The sequence below is a fragment of the Haliotis asinina genome, chromosome 10 (genome assembly GCF_037392515.1).
Source record: "Haliotis asinina isolate JCU_RB_2024 chromosome 10, JCU_Hal_asi_v2, whole genome shotgun sequence".
Classification (NCBI taxonomy): domain Eukaryota; kingdom Metazoa; phylum Mollusca; class Gastropoda; order Lepetellida; family Haliotidae; genus Haliotis; species Haliotis asinina.
The window spans coordinates 10,197,670-10,222,366 of NC_090289.1; the positions used below are offsets into that span (position 1 = coordinate 10,197,670).

Genomic DNA, 24,697 nt, shown 5'->3' on the forward strand with positions numbered 1-24,697 from the left:
TGGGCTACATTTGATATGCGAATGATGTCACACTGAGTTTCAGTCAACCAGCCATACACAACACGGAGTATGCTAGCTGTGCTCATGTAGTGCTTAGTGGTATGACGTACATGATCTCATCTGGCGCCGTGGTCTTAGTCGCGAGATTTACTCCATAATGCATTGTACACGTGACAAGAATGTAACTGAAAACATCTGTTTTGGGGAATAGGTCTCCTATTTAGTCTCGCGCCATTCTGGGACAAACCTCTTATTACTGAAACTGAAAAAGAATGGTCTCATTTGCGTTCGTCACCACTCGTTTCATTCCGTAGCCAACAAAAGGCTCATTTGTAACTACTCGTCTCTTTCCGTGACCTACATCCGGATTGCCGGAATGACACGAGTAGTTACGAATGCAAAAAGTGTTTTCCCGGAATGGCACGATTTGGGCACGAATGGACATTCGTTACCACACCTCTTTCCGTGTCCTGCAAGAAATCGCACTGTTTTGTCCGCGAATTTGACCCATGAATGCTTGTATTCGTCTCCACTCGCCACTCTACGCTATTCGGCTTGTCACGGAACATCACGATTGGGCCGCGAACTGAATATCTGGAACCGACGGTGTTCATCCGAGGAAAGCCGAATCATTCCGTGAGTTTTCACGCTCTTTGAAAAGCACATTCAGTGGGTTGCGTCTTAGCGCATGCAAGATTTAACAAAACTTGTTCAATATTAAGTGTAATTTCATGAATAATTCAACACCAAAACTGATGAATGGCACTTGTGTGTTATCTGAATTTAAGTGTACATCTGGAAGTGTATATCTGGAATTTTAGCACCTGAGATCGAATCATCGACATTGCTTGGGAGAAGACTACTTGTGGTATTAACAGCAATGGCGGACGCTGTTCTTACAGTTACACAGCTCACCTCTCCTCGTGGTACACCACTCTACTAATTGACGACCAACCACAGGAATGCCAAGTTACAACAAACCACGTTAGAGGATTTGCATGTCAAGCCCTTGTAAAATTTAGCTAACAAGCATTTCTGTACTGTCACCACCGTGTCAAAACAAAACAGATTCCCCGGTATCCCAAAAAGGAACGAAGGCACGAAAAGTCAACAAGTAATTTAACTCGGTGGAGACCACGGCGATATTTGCCTCGACAGGTTTCACCCAGCCCAGCTGGATTGGTTCACAGGCCCAACTTAGAATCTTCATTGGCCCTCGGAGATGCGAAAGGAGCGGACAAAGGGATTATATTCGTTTATGGAGTGTGAATGAGGTTAGTTTTACGCCGCACTCAGCAATATTCCAGCTATATGGCGGCGGTCTGTAAATGATCGAGTCTGGACAGACAATCCACTGATCAACAACATGAGCATCGATCTGCGCAATTGGGAACCAATGACATGTGCCAGCCAAGTCAGCGGGCCTGATCACTCGATCCCGTTAGTCACCTCATACGACAAGCATAGTCGCCTTTTGTGGCAAGCATGGGTTGCTGAAGGCCTGTTCTACCCCGGTAACTGTTCTGTGGTAAACGTCAGAGACTATATACTTTCACATGAGTGTGTGAGTTCTATGGCTGCCGTCTTTAAAAAATCGAGTCCGGTGGAGACAACCCAGTGATCAACAGCATGAGCATCGATCTACGCAACTGATACGATGGCATATGTCAACCAAGCAAGCGAGTCTGACCACCTGATCCCGTCAGTATCCTATTACGACAAACATGGGTTACTGAACATCAATACTAAACCGAATCTCCACGGGTCACTTATACACGAAATTTATCTGACATTAATCTAAACATATTCTGAATGAGGACCTTGGACTGTTTTGTAGAATATCTTTTAGACCGAGGCTCCGAGCGAACATCTTTGAAACACCCAACGCGAAACGAGTATATCCAACAGGGAATTAGTCTCTGTGGAACGTGCCTGTTATTGCGTAGCATGGTTCCATATGAGACAAAAGCCGTAGCAATGCCAAACATTGTTGACATGACCTTTAGGTGTATATGGTATTTAACACCGTGGATCACATGGCCACTTACCCCAAGGATATCCCCTCCAGCGTAAGGCCTGATACCAGCATGGGTGCGCAATCGACCTTTCACTGACGCACTAATTACGACTAATTTATCTCATTACGACGGTAATTATAAAATTCCTATCAATGTAAACACCGTTTTTGGGTTTCTTAGATTGTTTAATCGGAGCTGATACGAACAGATGGCCTTGTGTTTTTTTCACCGCCATCGTCTACTATGCAGTTGCTTCCCTTTGTTCTGTGAGGAAACAGTGATGGAGGGTTTGAATGCAGGTTGTGCTTGATCATACTGAACGTTTCGATCCTCAGGCACAAAGTGTCACAACTTCTTGGTCTTATGAACGTGTTACATCGAGGTCACCGTGCATTGCAATGGTATCAGTTGATGTTTGAGTATGGTTTTACGACGCAGCGCAAACATCTCTTTAGTCCTGATAGTTTGAAACTCTCCGCTGCGACTTGCGGCGTGTAAGATGACGATCTACCCATGAAACAGCTGAGTGGTTCAGGTCATACCCTGTCGGGCAAGAGGAAATGGAAGTACAAGCGTATTGGAAACTGAAAGTCCTGTACCGGGTGTCAACGCCTTTTAAGTCCACTGTAGGTTGCATATTCATGGGTTGACTATTTATGTTTCCGGGTGTATGTAATTTCACTATTTAATGAACAAATCACTGTGCAGGGAGCCTCACTTAAGTGAGTATGGTTTTACAAAGCTTTCAGCAATACTTTAGTAATGTCATACCGTTGTACCCATGATGGAAATAGAGATCTTGTCCTCGGATCTTCGGAGTGACCACAAGGCTACCTCACCGTCTGGCTTCGTCATAAACTTTGCTAACAGACACAAGGCATCTTAACAATAGCAAACGCAGGGCGACAAACGCCATGCGGGCGCGAAACCAACGTGAATGTAATGCGAAAGGGGGTTAACTCTAATAAAACGGGCGTGAACATGGAAAGGGGGGTGACTCGCGACTAATATCGAAATATATTTTCCTGAGGTAAAGCAATACCATGCTGTACAGTTAAAATGTGTTTCTCATTCACTCACTCTAGATTAAAATTTATAACATTACCTGCAGTTACTAATATTTTATCACAGGCTTAAGAAATGTCTTGTCGTAGGGCTACGAACGGACCAGACGCCTGATCCTATATAAAGATATTTGGCTTAATGATCATTACACCTGATTCCTTGACTCATATGTGTGAAACTCCGAGTCATATGAATGAAACTCCGTCGTATTCTCGAAAACACGCGTATATGGGTGCGTGCGTGTGGGCGAGTACGCGTTTGTGCGGATGCGTGTACCAGTTCAGACTTTCGTCGTTTCTGGCAGATCCTCCAGCTCCTTGTCATTTGCTGTGTGGCGACCACAGGTCAAACCACTCTCCACCACACCACTGACCTTCCGCTCTCCGGACAAACGATCAGTCTACGTGACCTTTAGTATGACTTTAATTCAGGTTCGTTTATTTTTGACAAACTGTCCTGATATTTCTCAACTTTGACAGGCCATATTGAACCACGTTTATCCACACAAATATGTCTTCTACTACAACATCTTCCGATAGAGGAGAATGCCAACACATTCGTTATCAACGAAAATCGGAACTTGGTCATGTGGTTTACGCATAGACGCGTTACTCCCTGATGTTTCTGGGGATTAAGGAACAGTTCCCAACACCCCGAGGTGTCACTGTTGGGGGAGCCATTAACCTGTTTCCAGGTGTGCGTCTGTGTGTGTGAGGGTTTCATCCTGTCCGGCGGCACTCGTAAGTCACCGAAAGCCAAACTCCAGTGTAAAGTACTTTTACACCGCATCTGACCAGCGACTGAAATGATATATATGCTCAGAAATCTACACTGTCACCAACAGTAAATGTACACCCCCAAAACACTGACCGATATGTTTTATATGTCCATCTAGGAGATGCTGTGGTAGATGAAGTCTGTGGTAACAAGATGGCTATCCAACCCCTCGTGATAACTCATTGTCAGTACCTAAATTTCCTTTATCAAAAATATCTAAATGGATCTCTGAAAATCATTGATGACACCACGGTCGCTGTGCACAGCCTCAACCGTATTCACGTAGAGAGGGTTAAACACAAACGCGTACTGGCTGGTTTCATGAATAGAGCAGGGGCAATTCATTTCGGCCCACCCCATGGTGTTTCTCACGGGTTTATGCCCTCCATAAATCCCACGTCATTCGGAATGGGGGAGGGGGTTGTTAGTAGCTGAGAGTCAGGGCTTCAGTGAAGTAACACGCCATTCACATATTGGAGGGGGTCTCACCGACACAGACATAAAACAGGACAATAAAGTTTAATTGAATTTCTTACCACAACGCCACAAAAGGATTATTGTGTACATGTAACGATAACACATTTTGCAGTACATTCGATTACAGAACATATGCAATTGAAACACAGCTACACTTTTCATTTATAAAAACATGATATGTTTATTGACGACTTAATCTCACACCTTCATTGCTTTACATTGTACCTTTCTTGCTTTACATTGTACCTTTCTTTGTTTGAGGTCATACCGTTGTTGCTTTCCATCACACCTTCCTTGCTTTACATTGTTGCTTTCCATTACACCTTCCTGGCTTTACAATGTACCTTTCTTTTCTTTACACCACACGTTTCTTCTTCACATAATACCTTTCTGGCTTTACATTGTACCTTTCTTGCTTTACACCATACTTCTTTTTTTACATCACACCTTTCTTGCTTTACATCAATTCCAAAACAAGAATGTATTATTCAAACACATAGTGTAAACATGTAACACAATAAATAGAATCGGCAACAACTCTGTGAACCTTACCCTATACGCCCTTTATAAAGAAATACATTGACGACTATATTGGCACGTTTTTGATATAGGGTTCCCGTTAACTCAATCATTCTGTCCTAATATCTGCTATAAAACGCCAGTCCCTCTTCGCTCTTGCTATCAGCTGCAGGAATTCCAACCGCCTATGATTGATTCTTTTGAACATATATAGAAGAGGACTCGGCAAGTCTAAATTCAATTTGCTCGTTATCTTCTTCCTAATGACAATTGAGCACGATGCGTAGCGCCTCCGATTACAGCCCGTGAGGTGAAATACATTACACTAGTGGGGCGGTATGTACTGGGGCGGTCAGTGGGGGACACATGCCGGTCACTCTCCACAGAAAGAAGAAGACCTCATGTACGGACCGACTTTCTGGAGTTAAAGCTATGGGGCTGTTGTCAGTCCACGTCCGATACACTATCGACTGTGATGGTGGAGATATCTGATACTAAGGTCGCCGCGTCTTGTTTGTCAAGTCAACTGAACTTCAGATGGAGGTTATATCTCCTCAGATACCCACAGACACAAAGTGATGAGAAGGCTAATAATGTGTTCTGTCAGGTCATAAACTCGGTCTATCCACAAATATGTGAATTTAGAAGTTTAGTGAATTTAAGCATTGAGAAGTAGGGAAAATATAATAACTATGGCTATTTATACCACATCTTTTCCACACTCTGGTGCATGCTCAAAGCGCTAACACATTATTAACCCGGATAAGCCAAGATAGAAGTGGGGCACTACATTATTAGTGTCACAACCTATTCCACCGGGTACCCATTTTCTGCTGGGTGAACAAAGGCATTTTTAACAATCTCACTTGCCTATGGTGAGACCACAAGCAAGTGCTTAGTTGTGACCCTTGTGGGGCAAGACCGAAGCCCTAGAAACCCCCAGAAGTCAAATTGCCAAACCAGGTCACCCATCCAAGGACTGCCCGCTCTCAACGTTGCTTAACTTCAACTGAGTTGTGACCTGAGCTCAAAGCACAGGTCCACGCGCAGCCATAATATGATTTGTCTGGTTGTTTGAAGTATGGACCAGATAATTCAGTGACTAAGAACGTGATCATCGATCTTCATAACGGGGATACGATGGCATGTGTCAGTCAAGTCAGAGGGGCTGACAACCCGATCCACTTAGTCGGCTCTTACAAGCGTGGGTTGTTGGAGCCAATTGACTTTAAACTCTAAATGTTTCGGAGTGCCAGGGCATTGGTTAAATTTGGTTTGTGTCAACCAAGTCAGAGAGCCGCCCGACCACCGTTAGCCGTCCCTAATGACAAGCATAGGTTAAGGAAGAGCACTTCTAACGTGGATCTTCACGGGTATGTCAATGGATTGAGGTACCATGCCACAGTGAAAACGAGACCACGTATACGGCGTCAGACTGAATTCATGATAAATTTCTTCATGCGGCACACGCACTATGTATACACTATGTATGCCGTTTAGAGAGTGGTCCAATGTTTCATGTAAGTGATCTGAACTACCAGAGATCCATCGTCCATTTAAGTACGAAAGCACTGTAGGAGTTCGTACGATCGTCGACTCTGTGTGTTGGCGATTAAGAGCCTGACTCTTGATAGTGCGGTTTCGGATCCCGGATGAACTCTACCTTACAAAAGTACTACTTTCTATTTCACTAACAATGTGTAACGATAAATATAACACATGTGACACATACATAACCTCTCATTTCGTGAAAGGCTCAAGTTTTCCCAAGCCAAAAGCCCAGTATGATTTCCAACACAGGAACTGTGTGTGAACCTCATTTCTGTTGTCCCTTGCGCTGATGGTTTTTTTAACTTTTGCTAAAAGCGGCGTAAAAGCAAACTCACTCACATACTTTCCCCAACTGCCCATCGTACGTAAAAATACCCCCTTTGTCAGCAAACCTCAGATGAAATGTCATTTGGCAAGATAAGTCAAATGCCCACCATTTTTCTTCACGTTCGAGTTGACATATTTCTGTAGACAGACTCGCGGTATTCGAGGAATGAGACAGGCAGTGAGAGAGTATTGCCCTGAATAAGTCCACCAAGCAATGTTGTGACAACACATAAATAGCCATTTAGTGTGTCTTGAACGCTGACCTCAATGCATACTCACTTGTTAAGAGCTTAGCATAGATGTTACACGGCCGATTGCACGGTCATGAACTATAGCCATTACTAAATGGTGTACACAATGAGCGAGCGAGAATCACTGTGTCGCATCGCAGTTAGCTCGCTATTTGTAAAGTATATTTGCAATCCAACGGATTGAAATCCATTCCTTCGATTGGTTGGAATCTATGAGGAATCAAGTTCAATATTGACCAGGCTTTTATCTCCATAATGACAAATTTAAGACGTGAGAAAACATATCCGAAACGCCAATGGGAACCGCTGAACCTTTTTCTTTTCTTGTGGTTTGCTATTCAACCCTATCAGTGAAAAATATCAGCCGAAAGTGCATAAAAACTGATGCCTGAAATGGTCTTCCCATTATAGATTTTATCTGGACTTTCGAAGATTCCATCGCTTCACTACCAAGAAGTATTCACTGACACTGAATAAAACAGTTACGGACCATGACTATCTCTGGGGATATTTCCATAATGTGCAAGTGAGTTAGGTCTTACCCTGCTTATAGCAATGTTCCATTACTATCACGGGGAGGGACACCAAAATGGGCTTCACACATAGTATCCATGTGGGGAATCGAACCCGGGCCCTCGGCGTGACGAACGAACACTTTAACCACTAGACTACGTTACCGTACCCTTTCAGCAATGAAGACGTAGCACAGTTTCTTAAACACATCCCTCATACTTTACCATCCCCATCTTTCTTGCTCTTGCTACATGAGGAAACAGAGCAGTACACAGTTCTTGTAATTTCAGCTACAGCTTGGTTGTCTCATAATGCACCCATTAGTAAGTCTGGAGTCCAGGCCAGGCAACCCTGTGGATGACATCATGAACATCATCCACAATATAGAGTGTCAACCAAGACAGCATGCCTTGGAACTGTCAACCCAAACAAGTACCAATTCCAACCTGAATTTTCGTCTTAAGTTTAGGTAGCTCTTACACTCATCAAAACAGGGAGGGTTAGACTGAAAATACAGCTTCACAGCATATCAACAATTGTGCACCTCTTTGAAGCCACACAACAACCATCCAGTTCAAGGAATTAACTCACGAATGTTTATTATGCAATTGTCAGTGAGTATATCTATGTACTCATCCAGGATTGATTTACTGTTGTTACAATGACACACAAGCTCCTTTACCTGGTCACCTCATTTCAGAAGTGTCAGTTGCTTGGAATACACCCTAACCTGGAACTTAACCAGAACCAGTGACTGAAAAAAGCCAAAACATCAGGGCATTAAAATGCTACCAGCCCCAAATGGATTTAACCAGACCAGAAACCCAAGATATGGTGAAAATACCCAAACGTCGGGAACATCTAAAACTTTTAGGAGACCATCAGGCTAGCTTAAAATTTAGAATCAGGATTTATTTCATACACTGCCAGAACTTTATAATAATATGGCATGTTTATGATATAGAATGTCAATATGCCTTGCGGATGAACAACTTCTGAGGTCCCAACAACCTAGGTTGGTCATTAGGGGCGATTAAACGGATAATGTTGCTACACTCAGAAATTTGGTTCACTGGATGTATAAGTGTGATAAGTGGACTCTTGCCTAAACTGTCAAACATTGGATTGTCTAGTCCAAACCTACATACAAGGCACTGTTATACAGCTGATTGGTGCTGCATTAAACAAACATGGCATGAGTTATGGCATTACACATCCGTCTGGCTTCGTGCTAACCTTGACAAGTGTTGTAAGTTAATGATTAGTTGGTTAGTTTGTTGTTTAAAGCACACTCAGTAAGTTTCCACTTATATGGTGGTGACTTTAAAATAATCAAGTCTGGACCTGACAATCCAGTGATCAACATCATGAGCTGCACAAGTGGAACTTGAGGACGTGTTAATAAAGTCAGCGAGCTTGACTACCTTATCCCTCTTATGCAGGCCCCCCTAAGTAATTGAAGGAATTACAGCAAATTTGAAGGAATTGCATCTCAAATGTAAACAAACGCAGCCCACTCGCGAAACAATTGCAGCGATATCGGTAGTTTAGCGGTAATAACAGAAACACATCGGCCCTATCGGAAGCAATGTCGGTAATACTGGAAACACGATCGGCCATCTTCGGAGATTTTTCGGTCGCGAGCGGAAACTCACGCAGCAAAACATGGCGTCGTTGGAAGAAGCGCCCGTCTCGTTGAGATTTGTTTTTAGTTTCTACTATTACATTTTCATACTTATCCATCTTTGACCACCCGCGTTGAATGCGTTTAGGTATGAGGTGTTGTCGGGGCAATAGCTTATGTTTTTAGGAAAAGATTGTCACTGCAGAAGAGTGTCACAAGTCATGCCCCTGGAGATTGTTTACATCTGAACATCGAAGTCGTGCCGATGATTACGAACATCATGAACGTGCGCCATGAAGAAGTTTATGAGCCATAATTTTTCTTGCTACGAAGTGCAATTGACAAATTTAAACACATTTTACAAAAAAATGATGTTATATCTGGCGCACGTTCGTAATCATCGGCACGACTTCGATGTTCAGATGTAAACAAACTACAGGGGCATGACTTGTGACACTCTCCTAGAGTGACTATCTTTTCCTAAAAACATAAGCTTTTGCCCCGACAACACCTCATACCTAAACGCATTCAACACGGGTGGTCAAAGATGGATAAGTATAAAAATGTAATAGTAGAAACTAAAAACAAATCTCAACGAGACGGGCGCTTCTTCCAACGACGCCATGTTTTGCTGCGTGAGTTTCCGCTCGCGACCGAAAAATCTCCGAAGATGGCCGATCGTGTTTCCAGTATTACCGACATTGCTTCCGATAGGGCCGATGTGTTTCTGTTATTACCGCTAAACTACCGATATCGCTGCAATTGTTTCGCGAGTGGGCTGCGTTTGTTTACATTTGAGATGCAATTCCTTCAAATTTGCTGTAATTCCTTCAATTACTTAGGGGGGCCTGTTATGGCAAGAATGGAATGCTGAAGACCAATTCTAGTGCCCCGGATCTATCTGAGTTCACTTAATGATAAACTAATATATGTAACATTCTCTACGGTGACAAGCAATTCACCCTTCTAATGAGTACACATAATCCCAAAGCAAAACTGAAGAAAAAATTCATCAATATTGTATTTTATTTTTTTATAAGAAGACAGAATTAGAAATGTCCGCACTGAGCACCATACAAGCTACAATAAATGGAGAAAGTCACATGGTATTTACAATGAAATGACCACAATATCTGATGATGTCCAGTGACAATGTCAGCAATGATGTCCACTAAACAGTGTAGGTCAAAATGTGCTTAGAGTAAAATGTCAATCACAAATTTATGAAAAGTATTTCTTTGCAAACTATGGTTAAGAGTATTCTACTCACGAAAAAGTTTATTTTTAAATGAATATGAAGTTTTGATTTCCAAATGAAAAGAAACTGACGCTGGTATACATGTTGAATCTGGTGAAAACGAATCAAGATGATTCATACATAAATAAGACAAATTCTCTCATCACTCTGAAGATTTCTACCATGAGACTATAAGTATTCAAAATCTCAACAACTCCAATGGGCAAGAATGTGACATTAAAACCCATTTAGTCTAAACATTCATTGCCATGATCACATACATCAAATGATTCAATGATTCGTGTAACATTTTGGCTGCACCATCGTTAATGAAGCACTTCAAGAGGAGTATTGTGCATCCATATCAAACCACAATACAGCAGGACAACACTTTCAGCTGCGTGAAGGATTAAAATGGAAAAGGAAAACACAAATTTGGCTAAAGTGTTTCACAAACATTCATTTACTGTAAAATGACTTTCAAGAAATATCCTTAGTTTAAAAGGGCACTAAGGTTGCAACACTGCGTGAAAATCAGATCAATTGTAAGTTTGCTAACCTGTAGTTCAACCTACTGCAGGCAAATTAAATTATTACGTTACGTTTTACTAAATTATCATTTGATTCAAAGACAAGTTTAACACTGACAGACCTAAACTTGAACTGAGTTGTGCCAATCAAAAAACCATACAACATTGCACAAGAACTACGTTCTCAGTATCCAGGACGTGATGGTCAGAGAAAGTGGATATTGGCAGTAACCCATCCTTGGTTATGTAATGTATTGTACCTCGATAAGTACTATGGACCCAGATGCTACTTCAGCATCAGGTTGATCCTGGATCAACCAGCATAACCCAAAACAGCCGTCTGCTCCATACTCAAGAGCATGAGACATTTTGTTCAGGACAGGAAAGACTGAGATGGTTGATGTCCTTTTTGACATGTTGTTTTGGTCGCAAACTTGTCCATGGTATTAATTGTAGTATGGTATCATAATACCCTTGATGGCTGGGGATGGATTAAACTATAACTGTTACACTATACACATCAAAGAAAGTTGATCAGACACCACAATGGTTTCCACCTTCTAATGAGCAACAACACTAATATATGAAAATAGGAAAATGACTATTTTACATAACAATGTTACAGAGAGTATATACATGTGACAACAAAACCTTCATTCATGAGAAATTATTTCCTTTCCTCTGCTATATCTTTGAAAATCCTCTTAAGGACAAACATTAATGCTTTATTTTTCATAATAGCAGCAACGTCTTCAAAAAGGAGGTCTCCAGTGAAATACTGCACGAAAAGGGTGGAAATAATGCAGATGATTGTGTAAACAATTAACTAGAATGTTTCAAAATACATTTAATTATCCTGAATAACTGCAAGTTGATACCAACAGTTGGAGGAAATATTCCAATGAAACAAATGAAAATGAACAATCGTTTCCTTCATAAATGTCACCCTAATTTTACACACGTGTTTAAATATGATCAAGGCTGCAACAAGCTGAGTATTTGTTCCTCAGAGTTGCTTATTTCTTCCTTTCTAAAAACAAAATGTATACTACCCATCAAAAGTTTAGACTCATGTAAAGCATTCACAATATGTTGTGTACATATTTGGTTACATGAAGATGAATTACTCCACTGGCTTGGGGGAATCAACTGAAAACTTCATGCAGATGAAAAGCATGAGGATCACATATCAAACTGCTGAAAAGCATGTGCAAATATCATGCATGTGAACAGCTGCGCTTTGGTGCAAATGTTTGTTCACAGTTTCACAATTTACTGAACTCAAAACAATCTTTTCAACATTACGAATTTTCATGTGAAAACAGTAACTTTAACGGTATGGAATATTATGCAAAATCTAGTTTACAACAGTTGACTAAAAAAAGTGGCCACATTTACACGAGTGAGCTATAATTTTTGATGGGTAGTATATTTAATGTATGATATTGATTAAATTTAAGCTAAATACCAAAGAAAAATACCGTGTCGCGTATCAAGTTAAAAGGACTAGTCATGTGTGGTCAAAATTATTTCCTTGTATCCTCATGGATAAATAGTTACCGTCTTTCTAATCCTAAAAAATATGTTTCGATTGAATTTATTTATAGACATGGACCAGAGTTAAAACATAATACTCTGTATCCTGACTTTGGTGAATGTATGAAAAGAAAATACAGAAAAATTTGGAGTTGTCAGCTGTGACATGGAAATGTGTCAAGTTTGATGTAGAAACATTGAAGTGTACACATTCAGACAAAAAGATTTGACGGATGTTGAGATTCATCATTTGGAGGGTGGTGGCACCTGAGGTTGTTGTTCCGACCCGCTTTCTGAAAAAAAAAAAGAAGAAAAACACATAAATTACAATCAAAGTCTACTAAATTTCTGAAAACAAAAATACCATCACCATGACAACTGTAACACCAATGCAAACATCAGATGGAAAACAAACACTCGTAAAGTTGTGAGGTAAAACATGTGACTCCGAAATCATATATGCCAGTTGCAAACATGCTCTGTAACTTTTTCCAGAAATCAAATCAGACAATGACAGTTCAGTTGATCACCAAAACAATAAAATGAAACAAGTGCCATCTGCAAATGTGCTCAGGTACATTGTAAATTAAGTGAAATATTTACAAAACGTCTATCCTTAAATACATGGTGTACATGTGATTGTATGTCTTTGATGGATGAAATTATGTAGTACGATCTGATCCAAAACAGATGAACAGTGAAACATGGGTAAATCAGAAACCCCATAATGGTGGTTATTACATAACAAATAAACAAATACAAGCAACGTTACTACCCATCCATGACACTTCAACTGAGATCTTGTTAACCCATACAAAATCCACGAAGAAATGAAAATCTGGGTTTTCTCACTGTAGCTCAAACACAGAATGTCAGCTCACAAAGAAGCGCCACTCCACCATACAATCATAGCACAAAGATGATCGTAACGCTGGCACTTTAACATGGACTTACGAACGTCGTACAGCTACGATGGCTCTGTGGAACAGCCACTCTTCACTAACAACACAAGGGGGTGTTAAAGGATTGATTTATCACATCAACATTCTTGAAAGACGATCCTATATTTAAAGGCCTATCCAGGAAATCTCAAACACTTCTGATATAAGTATCATCAAATCACCTCTGTGAAGTGATGGAAATGAATGTATTCAGTACGAATGATTGGTTACCACAGCATGGGTCCACCACTGTCATATTCCTCACTGACAGTGTCATTGCAGCAGTCATGAAAATATGAGCAAAAGCTGTCTTGTGATATCTTTTATCCAGACCAATATGTTTCACCTACAAAATGAGATAACCACCAGAAAGGGGCTCACACAATGACAGGTTTAGGTTTAGAAACACCAGCAAAACAAGGTGTAGATTGAAACCAATGTAGTGTAGTGTAGATGGGTATATGACAAGCGAAGTACACGAAACAGAGTCATCAGAAGATGACATATTCCTCCCCTCCCATCCCCTCCCACCTCTACATATTTGAAAGAACAAATCATCTGACAGTTAAAGTCCAGCTTGATGTTGTTTTAGACTAAGTCCAAATCATTTCCATGGAAATTGAGAAACACATAAATGCCAAAAATCTGTAAATAGCAAAAGGAACTACATCATGATCTGCCTCATATATAAGTTCTGTTGAAAGATATTGAATGGTTTTCGAGTTGTGCTCTGGCAACAAAGCCCACCCTTCCCTTTTGGGTTTGAATCATCTCCATGGAAACTAGAAAAAATAAAAATGACAAATATCTGCAAATAACAATAGGCACCACTTCAAAATCTGCCCCATGTATCTGCTCCGGAAACAAAGCTCACTCCTCCCTTTCGAGACTAAGTTTGTATTGTTTCTATGGAAACCGAGAAAAATAAAAATGATGAAAAATCTTTTTGTCAAACCTTTTATGAAAGTAGGCCCCTGGTGTCTTGAACATAATCTCAGATGTCTCTTAGGATAGCAGATTACACAAATTTTGGCATTATGCCAATCTTTTCACTGATTGTGACACTAGCATAATGAACAGACCTATCAAATGTGCTGATCAAACCCAAAAAATGTATTGATCAAACCAATCAAATGCGCTGATCAAACCCATAAAATGTTTTGATCAAACCAATCAAATGTGCTGATCAAACCCATAAAATGTATTGATCAAACCAATCAAATGTGCTGATCAAAGCCATAAAATGTGCTGATCAAAGCCATAAAATGTATTGATCAAAGCCATAAAATGTATTGATCAAACCTCTGAAATGTGCTGATCAAACCCATAAAATGTATTGATCAAACCAATCAAATGCAATGACCAAAGCTATCGAATGTGATGATCACACACTTAAACCACAAGGCCACACAACCACCGTTCTGAATATCAGCATGAAGAAATACCAACCAACCAACCAAATCTGTCAATTTGCAAAGAACAAAACTACACCAAATTCAACACAAAAAGCAATTAGATTAACAACACTGCCGTCAACAAACACTGGTCATCAACCTTTGGACAAAGATATGGACAGTAAATACAATTAACGATAAATACAATGAATGGTAAATACAATGAACAGTAAATACAATGCATATAAAACAATGTGAAGTGACAAATACCACTGTGTGTAGCGTGCAGTCCAACAGTGCTGAAGGAAATGTTTGACCGGATTCACACACATCTCGATGGTCTTGTACAGTGTTATTACTCATGATTGTTTTTATTCCAATAACAGATGTAGAATTCAGCCATATGCTGTTTCAACAATTCATGTAAATTAAAGCCTATTCTCTTAACAATTCTTGAAAAACTTGCATTACAAAAGTTGCATTCCATCAAGATACTCTCAGTGGTTAAATGAATCATATTCCTCTATTAGTTATCCTAGATTTCACTATTTACTACATTTGTTATAAATCTTTTAAACACATTTTCATGTTGAACATCCAATCATCATGATTTGCCAAGATATATCCCAGAAGCTCAACTTGGAAAAATGTCATTTTGTTCAAAATTTGGACTTTCAAAAGTTCATGTTTCAGATGTATATTGAAATTAAATCTTTCAATTGGAACTAAAACACTAATCTGTAAAGTTCAAATTGGTCCTGCTTTCATAGAAATATATAATACCTTACCAAGCCAAAACATTAGTTAAGACTGTAACAGCTTAAATTTGGAAATGTTTTATCCAAACACTGGAATCTTTACTGACACTTCCTACAGATATATATGAATATAAGCCTCTAAATAGGTCCTGATAAATCCCTGTATACATGCAGAGAAGATGGAAATAGAAACAGAATGTTCTTTAAATTATTAAATTACGGTCAAACTTTCCCAACAGCATCCATCACCATCAACAAAAAAAGTAGCCAGGACTTGAATGATGGACAACATGAAGAAGTGCAAGGTTAACAACTCACCGCCATTTAGAGACTATTGTCTCAATTGAGTTTGAACGATGTTAGTTCACCTAAAAATGTATAATAGATAATGAATTCAACTTTGACAGAACTGTTCTAGTGTTCACAGGATCATTTTGAAAAGAACATGTTGAAGTAAGAAAATGAAAATCTGCTTAAGAGTTACTTCCCTTTGGTTTGAGTTGTGAAAGGGGAGTAAAAGGGTAACTTTCACTTATCAGCAGCACTGTGAGAACTTTTATTACAAGATTAATGAAGTTACTGATTCCCATTGCTGGCTGACAAATACAGTGATACTATGACATTGAGTACTACTGAAATACCACAACTTTGGTCAACTCTGTTTCAAGCCTCAGTCAGTCACAATTTGGTTGTGGCAGACGGCAAGTATTTGAGTCCGGTTCAGACAAGTTAGTGGCCCCTTAGGGTATGTTGACACAAAATCAGCATGTCACACATTGCAACCCCACTTTCTCACCTGGATAAGACAACTTAATTGTGTTGTGGTCATGTAAAAACTCAAAACGTTTTCCTCATTGATAATGTCTGATACCCATAATTTGAAATCAGCTCTTCATGCTTCATGGGCTTATTTGGGAGTAGGAACTAAACAGAACAGACGATGCATTGTGTTTTAAATTTTTTCTTGTCCTGCCAACTCAGAGGACGATAAAAACAGGTCTCCACTTGTCCACAGGGCTGGTCTTAAAATAAGTCCAATTTCTAAAGTTGCCAGTAACTAAACTAAAAGGTGGTATGGGTTCTTGAGTAAAAATCAGCTGTGACTTGTCTCAACACATATTCATTTATTTAACACTTTAATTTGGAAGTCTGATTTGTACAAACCCACAGAGACCATATATCTTTGTAAGACGTAGATAGTACAGCGCTAAGAAATTATGGTGTGAAGGCAATATGTCCAAAACTATTACCCTTTCCACTGTTGGTTTTTGAAATACAGAAACCAGATACACAGGCTTTGCTCATTCACACCACAAATCTAGAGGTACCCATGACAAAATGCTGGTAGAAAGTCACAGACCCTGACGCACTGAGTCACCCTTAGTTTGTCTAAAAGGCCTGCTGGGGACCAGATTGAATTCAGAATCCCAAACACGGTAACATCATTTTAACACCCTCATCAATATCACAGATGTGAAATCTGCATAGCAATGTTTCCTAGTAAATTTTTTCATAAAAATCTGAATAAAAAATAACTTTTGGAACTGAAACTAAAGTAATGCATCCCATCAAGATTCATGGCCATCCTGAAACAGGGAACACGCATGATGGCTAAGCAAATGCACAGCGTTAAAAATGTATGCCAGTCTGCTAGTGTGAGACTACCACACAATGTACTGACAAGGAAAAATTAAATGACTTTAGTCATCGACTAGTAGCACTCGATGGCTCGAATTCTGAACTGGTGCTTCCACTTTGCAACAAATTGGAACAGAATACAACCGACAGAAAATTTAAATACAAAACACACTTCATTCTAGCAGGACTAGCAACATACTCTGAAGAATAGTGAAATAAGGTTTCCACTAATCCCTTGGACTAGTATCAGAAACTTATTTCTAAGGATGAATTCAACCCTGCATAGCATCTAACAGCATAAATAATTTGTCTTGAAACACTAAAACAAGATGATGTCCATTCACATCCATCATTATATCACCACAAAGACTAGAATGATAAATAGAGATAAATATGATTAAATAATGCATTAATATACTCCACAAGCAAGGTTTACAAGATCCAGTGTTTTCAGGAATGTGCAATGGCTATGAAATCTCAAGATCTTGAAGTGCTGCATGAAACACTTCATGTCATAGGATGGGATGGGGAGAATATGGGATGAAGATAACAGGCAAAAGGAGAAGTGTTTTGTTGCTTGTAGAGCAGAATCAATCCCACCAAACTTCTAAACATAAATGCATGGACAAAAGCAGAGTGGCTTCAGCCAGTTAATGAGGAAAACTGGGATGATTCTAGTTTAAGTTCAATTCAATACTGACCTTAACTGCAAGAAGTTTTAATTTAGCATTCTAATCTTCATATGGCATAGGTGAAATAATGACTTCACAGTGTATTACAAGCATACCATGCAGAGCAAGAATAATTCGTTTTAAAGTCAATGAAGAAGAAATCAAGATTCTTAAAACAACTTGAAAAAGGCAAAGCAAAGAAGCAAAATGAATACATCTGGACTTGAGACAATTTTTTGAATGACAAATGGAAAAAGATCTGACTGTATTCCTGAAAAAAAAAAGACTTGAAAATTTCAAAAGATTGTTTGAGATGATTTTGAAAAGACATTCCAACTTGTAAATAACTCACAAAGAAGCAACATGTATAGTGATGAAAAGGATGCCTTTGATCAGTTCAAGGAAGAAATCACAGAAATGTCTGATTGGCTAATCCAGATGTATTTTGAAACAAGACAACGAAAGATTGAGAAGCTTCCTACTTACCAGGTGCGCTACCTGGCTGATTCATAGCTCGGCCGGAAGCGGGAAGCGGAGTGCTCTGGGGTGGCATGCCATGACCCGGGGTAGGGTACTGACTAGCTTGAGGTGGAGGGTAAGGCTGGCCGGCCTGAGGGGGGTAAGGCCCAGCTTGGTTGAAGTTCGGGTAGGGTCCCTGGGGGTGGGGTGGATACTGTTGCGACTGCTGTGGCTGCTGAGGGTAAGGTGCTTGGTTTTGTGAGTGAGGAGGCGGATATGATGGCTGACCTTGCGAATGTGGCTGGAAAGACCCCGGTTGTTGTTGCTGTTGTTGTGGCGGAGGCTGTTGCTGTCCTTGGTGGTAAGGTGCCATCTGACCGGGGTTGGGCTGCTGGTAGGGTTGAGGTGGCGGGCCCTGGGGGCCGGGCTGGGGGTAGCTCTGCTGGGGCTGTCCCTGGGGTCCTGGTGACTGGGTGGAGAACTGCTGTGGAGCGGGAGAAGGGGTGGAATAGGGTTGCTGCTGAGCCGGCCCTGTCATCTGCTGGTAGGGGGACTGTCCTGGGGGCTGACTCGGGGGTTGATGCACTGGCGCTGCTGAAGCTTGAGGTCCCTGGGGGTGGGGTGATTGAGTCTGTGGGGGTGTCGGGGTTAACTGTTGAGGCGTAGCAGGCTGGGAGGAGGACTGGGGAGGAGCAGGCGAGCCCGAGGACACCTGATGAGCCTGTTGTACCTGTGGACCCTGGGGAGGCATAGGTGACCCATGCATGGGGTAGTTGCCCTGACCCACAGCAGCTGCCAGAGTGGGGTTCTGCACTGCGGCATTAGCTCCACCGGCGGAACCAGCACCTGCAAATAACCATCCAATTTGTACCGACATGGCATCGCCTTTTCATCAGAAACACTGAAATTATGTAAAACATGAAACACTGAAGAGGGGTCCAACTGTATCTCTGTAAGCTGGCTTAAATATAATACTGCAGCAAGTGAAGAAAGATTTCTTTGAAAAGAATGTAATCACTCTTATAACAATGTGAGTGAAAGCAGGTGAGAGAACTTCTACTCTTGCTGTGAATGGCACTTTACACTTTTATCAATGTTAGACAATACTGAACAGAATTGTAAGGGATTGTGAGCATTTTGGGATGTATTTTTTAAAACTGAGTACACTGTTTCATAAAAAAAAACCCAAATAAAGATATTAACGAAGCAGAGTCTACACAAAGCAAATCAGTGTATATGCATAAATATCTCTCTGTACATGTTGGGAACCTTGAGTTTCCAATTTTTTTCACTGTTACGAATGAATCTCAGGAAAAAGACAAGCAATCAGCAATATCGCAGTCTGATCGCAACATTCTCATTTAGTTGATTTTTCAAACAGACATGAGGTACACAGCACTCATTATGATTAAAAATGATTTAACACATTGACTGCCACAAGTTCATTTGTAGTATCAGCCCAGTTTGTCACTAGGAGCAACATCAGAGGTATTTCAGAACAAGTTTCATGTTGGCAAAATAGGCACTAGAAACAAACGTCTCCTGGAGATCTTCGTTACCACCAGGAGACAATTGCTTCTTGTGCCAGTTTTGCCAACTTGTGAAACTTTTTTCTAAAACACCACTGACATAGCTATGAGGTAACTCCAAGTGGTAAATTGGACAAGACAATGATGCTACAAGTATACTTGTGGTGGCAGTCAGCGTGTTCTCTGTGTAATTTCTCAGTAAATTCTCTGTGTCTTCAGATGTTAGCCCGGCCAACAGACAGTGTGAAAGTTCATGCATAACATTGCAAACAGTAAACATTTGTGACTTCACAACGCAAATCAGTGCATGAAAGTATTGTTACCTGTCTAAACAACTGGGTAAGATGAACTACCCAACTACCTAATCCAAGATATGGTGAGCACTCACAAACAAAGTACTAAGGACCTATTCAGACTTTGTATGCAAATCAGTGACAGGAAGTAGCACCTACTTTTCACAAAAACAAGTCAGGTAAAATCAATCATACTGACCTCTATGAGTGACACATGGGCCAATTCTGACCCTGTAACCCTTTAGAAGTAAACACAGTTTTAAGAGAGCTGTGAGAGAACTAGGATGTCTGAAAACCAACAAAGAGTGAGCTTGGCCACCCAAACCCCGACATACAGACCTCTGTGAGAGGCATGTTAGGCCAATTCTGACCCTGTACCCTGTAGAGGTAAACAGAGTCAAGGAGCTGTGACAGAATTAGGATGTCTGCCCCACCAACAAAGAGTTAGCTTGGCCACCCAAACCCAGACATACAGGGCTCTGTGAGAAGCATGTTGGGCCAATTCTGACCCTGTAACCCTTTAGAAGTAAACACAGTTAAGGGGAGTGAACAAAGACGTCAGCCCTACCGGCATCCCCTCCCTGCTGTTGAGCCTGCTGCTGCCTCTGTTCTGATGCTAGCTGCTGCATGGCAATCTGCCTGGCCCTGTACTCTGCTGCCCGGATCTGCTCCATGTGGAACTGCTGCCTCTCCTGCAGGAGCTGCTGTCTCTGATACTCTAGCTGTCAACAGGATCCAAAGGTGTTCTTCTCAATACTAGAGCATAATCAGTGTTTAAAAATCCCCAAATTCCAACTCTGACAGCCAGACTAGTAAGTTTATAAAGTCTGGATACAAACTTGCCTGTCACAATACATAGAGTGAGTTTAGTTTTATGCCGCACTCAGCAATGTTCCAGCCATATGGCGGTGGTCTGTTAATAATCAAGTCTGGACCAGTCAATCCAGTAACCAACAACATGAGCATCTGCGCAATTGGGAACCGATGATGTGTCAACCAAGTCAGCGAGCCTGACCACTCTATCCCGTTAGTCGCCTCTTACGACAAGGTTTCTGAAAACTTAACTGTTTCTAGGCATTGCAATCAAATACATAGCACTAACAGATAATGCACAGAGGTGAGTGAGTTTAGTTTTACGCCGCACTCAGCAATATTCCAGCTATATGACGGCGGTCTGTAAATAATCGAGTCTGGACCAGACAATCCAGTGATCAACAACATAAGCATCAATCTGCGCAATTGGGAACCGATGACATGTGTCAACCAAGTCAGCGAGTCTGACCACCCGATCCCGTTAGTCGCCTCTTATGACAAGCTGAGTCGCCTTTTATAGCAAGCATGGGTTGCTGAAGGCCTATTCTACCCCGGGACCTTCACGGGTCTGCACAGAGGTTATGTAAACTGAAAGTACATGTGCTTGGTATGCTATCGTGAGATGAACTGTCCAATCATACAGTTTAACATAATTATCCTAATACCTAAAACACCTGAAACTGATGACAAGAGAACCTGTCTGACATTATGAAATATTTACAGGTAAAAGTATTTACCACACAACATGACATGCTACTTTTAAAATTTAACCATCTGAGACGAAAATAGACTGTTCCAGATGGTTAGACAGGCAGGAAATTTAAACGCTGGCATAATGTTGCAAAAGTTTTAGTTCTAATTCTAGAGAGAGCTGAATGTTGGAGCAAAGTTAGTCCTAGAAGACATAGTTGAAAATAACAACAAGCACTGTCCCTAACGCAACATAATCTCCATCGCAAATTATCAGAACAGACTCAAAAGGAATAAAAGTGAAGGTCACAATTTAAGATATCAACATGACCTAGAAAAAAATGACACAAAGGTCACCAAAATCGACTGGACCTTGTGCCTTCCCTAGAAGAAGCTTAACGTCAAATATAAATAAAATCCAGTGACTGATTCTTGAGGTATCTTGCTGACAAGGTGAACATGCTGAAATCTTCAAAGTATTGCAGTGACCTGGAAAATTATGAGATGGTCACCAAAATCAACTGGGAATTCCCTAGATAAAGCTTGGTGTTGAATTTGGACAAAATCCAGTGAATGGTTCTTGAGATATCTTGCTGACAGGGGTGAAACGTTAACGTCCCATTGTGAACTAGAATTGAAGGTCAAGGTTACCAAACCTGACTGGCACCTCACACTGCGATGAACCTAGGTACCATATATGAAAAGAATGTAGGTGACTGTTTTCAACATATTCCAATTCGTACATACGAACAGACGGCGGCTAATACTACATCCCCCGCTTCGCACTTAACATATAGCTGGGGATAAGAAGATTAACATTCCAAATACAAGGTAAAGTTGAGAGTTGATCCCAATTGTGAACTAACATATGGCAGTTACTGCTGTAGTACATGCAAGATAAGAGTTGCAACAGTTGGGTTACTTAGATTCGTCTAGTTCGGCTACACCTACCGCTTCTCTCTCCCTGTCCATGATAGTCTCAAGTTCCTCGAAGTGTCTCAGTTTGATCTCCAGCTTCTTCATCTGTGTCTCCACTAGCAGCGCCACCAGGCTCTTGATCTTCCTCTCCTCCACAGCAGCCAGGTGCTGAAGCAAGAAACACATGGAATTTCAAGTGTGTACCAATCACACCTACACAACTAAATAACATATAACAGGCTCAGCAGCAAACTACAAGTGCTCACACCAAACTGCTCTGCATTGATTCCATTTGAGATCTTTTGTTTGGTTGTTGGCCTACTCAGCAATATTCTAGCTATCAGTGAGTTAGTGAGTGAGTTAGTTTAGTTTTATGCCGCTTTTAGCAATATTCTGGCAATATCATAGTAAGGTAAACCAGAAATGGTCTTCACATCCAGCCATAAGACTGCAGCCTGTAAACAAGTGAGTCGGGACAACATGAACCAGTCATTGGTGTTATGACCAACAGGGCTGTGTACTAGCAAATATAATGGACAGCAATATATAGCTATTCTAGTACCCATGTTGCAACATGTATTGTGATATATTCACAGCAAACATGTTTGACAGTCAGTGACAATGACTGTACATGTAGAACCTACATTCTACATACAAAAGACACCCAAACATTGACATAGATCTGATGACAGCAACTTCAAAATTAGTTATTTTTTTTGTACAATTTACAGCTAGCAAAGCATATAATTTTCTTAGTAAATTACAATACTTCACACATTTTTCAATTCAGGATCCACACAAAACACCTGACAATAAAAAATCATTTGAAACAAGTATTGCACTAATATTGTGCTGTCCTCAAGCCCAACATCCCAAACCTTCAGGCAAAGACAGAAAACCAACAAGTCATCTAATCAACTTAATTGTCTTGTGTGACAAGCAGACGCCTGGACACACCGAACCTCTAAACATATCTGAGGTTGATTCTGAACGTGTCTGGATGACTGTCTCACCTTTGCCTTGACTGCAGCTGCTGCAAGAGCAGAGGCAGCAGCGGTGGCGATGTTGCCGTCCTTGCCATCCTTCACTTTATCAACCTTCTCCAATTCCTTCCCTTCTTCCTCCTTCTCTCCTTCCTTCTTATCCGTGGCTTCCTTGTCTTCAGACTTATCACTCTCATCTTCTGGTTTGGACTGAACAAAATGAAACTAGCGTTAATAACAAAGAACCTGGACAAAATAAAAAAGGATGAAAGCATTTGGGGTCAGTGAGATATATTTACACACTGTACACTTTGTAACAAAACCAAGTCTTCACTATAAAATAATAGCATCCAAACTATACTGAACAGCTAAAGTATTGCAAAGTTTGAAAAAATGAAATCTCATAAACGTAAGCATTCTTGTATATGTCTTCTTTTTAAACACTTGACAAAAACCCTCCATCTCTTTTGCTGTTCAGCACATCAAAGATCTTCAACTGTGTAAATCAGTCAAGTTTCCATATGGCAAGATCATCAAAACAACTAGCTATGGCTTTTGTTCCTTCGTTCCACTCTAGATTGGCTAGTCCACATTAAACAATATTTTCCAAGCATATCATCATCAGATAGCAGCATAAGCTTCCAAATGGTTGCATCTGAAGCCGTGTAAGTAGCACCACTGGTGGCACAAATCAAATGGTGATGCTTTCTGCCTGTTCACATTTCCTTTTCTTGTGCCACAATAACTTTTCATATAAATCCTCTCACCTTTTCCTTTTCTTCATCATCTCTCTTCTCAGCAGTTTCAGACTTCTCTTCTGAATCTTTAGATTCCTTCTCTGATACTTTCTCCTTGTCCTCCTCTTTTTCTTTCTCCTCCTTGTCCTTCTTTTCCTCTGTCTCTTCTTTATCCTCTTTCTCCTTCTTCGTCACAACATCAGTGCTGTCTGTTTCCATGGCCTCCTCACTCTGAGAGACAAAATATTAACGTAAACTGGACATCTACTACACATTTATGAAGCAACGTATCTGCATTATGGTATTAGTTTTACATATGGTCGTGATCGTAGGAGTATCTACCACAGGCTTTAACTACCCAAAACAACTGCTGTTATCTTCTACCTGATAACCTCTGCTGTAAACAAGATGTACCTAAATCTAACAACCGTTTTACTGCATCAGTATC

The 24,697-nt window shown here is 40.6% G+C and overlaps 1 protein-coding gene across 4 annotated transcripts in view; it reads right to left on the bottom strand.

Moving 5' to 3' along the window:
- Positions 1–10,130: 10,130 nt before the first annotated feature.
- LOC137299194 (SWI/SNF complex subunit SMARCC2-like) overlaps positions 10,131–24,697 on the bottom strand; it is a 30,162-nt gene continuing 15,595 nt past the window's right edge. For 2 of the 4 annotated variants that reach the window (XM_067831768.1, XM_067831767.1), the window contains exons 20-25: positions 24,280–24,480; positions 23,543–23,722; positions 22,563–22,697; positions 20,677–20,830; positions 18,314–19,132; positions 10,131–12,718 (exon numbers count right to left, since the gene is read on the bottom strand). In XM_067831768.1, the coding sequence (XP_067687869.1) occupies positions 12,672–12,718; positions 18,314–19,132; positions 20,677–20,830; positions 22,563–22,697; positions 23,543–23,722; positions 24,280–24,480 (1,536 nt within the window). In that variant the 3' untranslated portion in view covers positions 10,131–12,671. Of the gene's footprint in view, positions 12,719–15,836; positions 15,887–18,313; positions 19,133–20,676; positions 20,831–22,562; positions 22,698–23,542; positions 23,723–24,279; positions 24,481–24,697 lie in introns of all 4 variants that reach the window. The other 2 variants (XM_067831769.1, XM_067831770.1) reach the window with 2 other exon arrangements.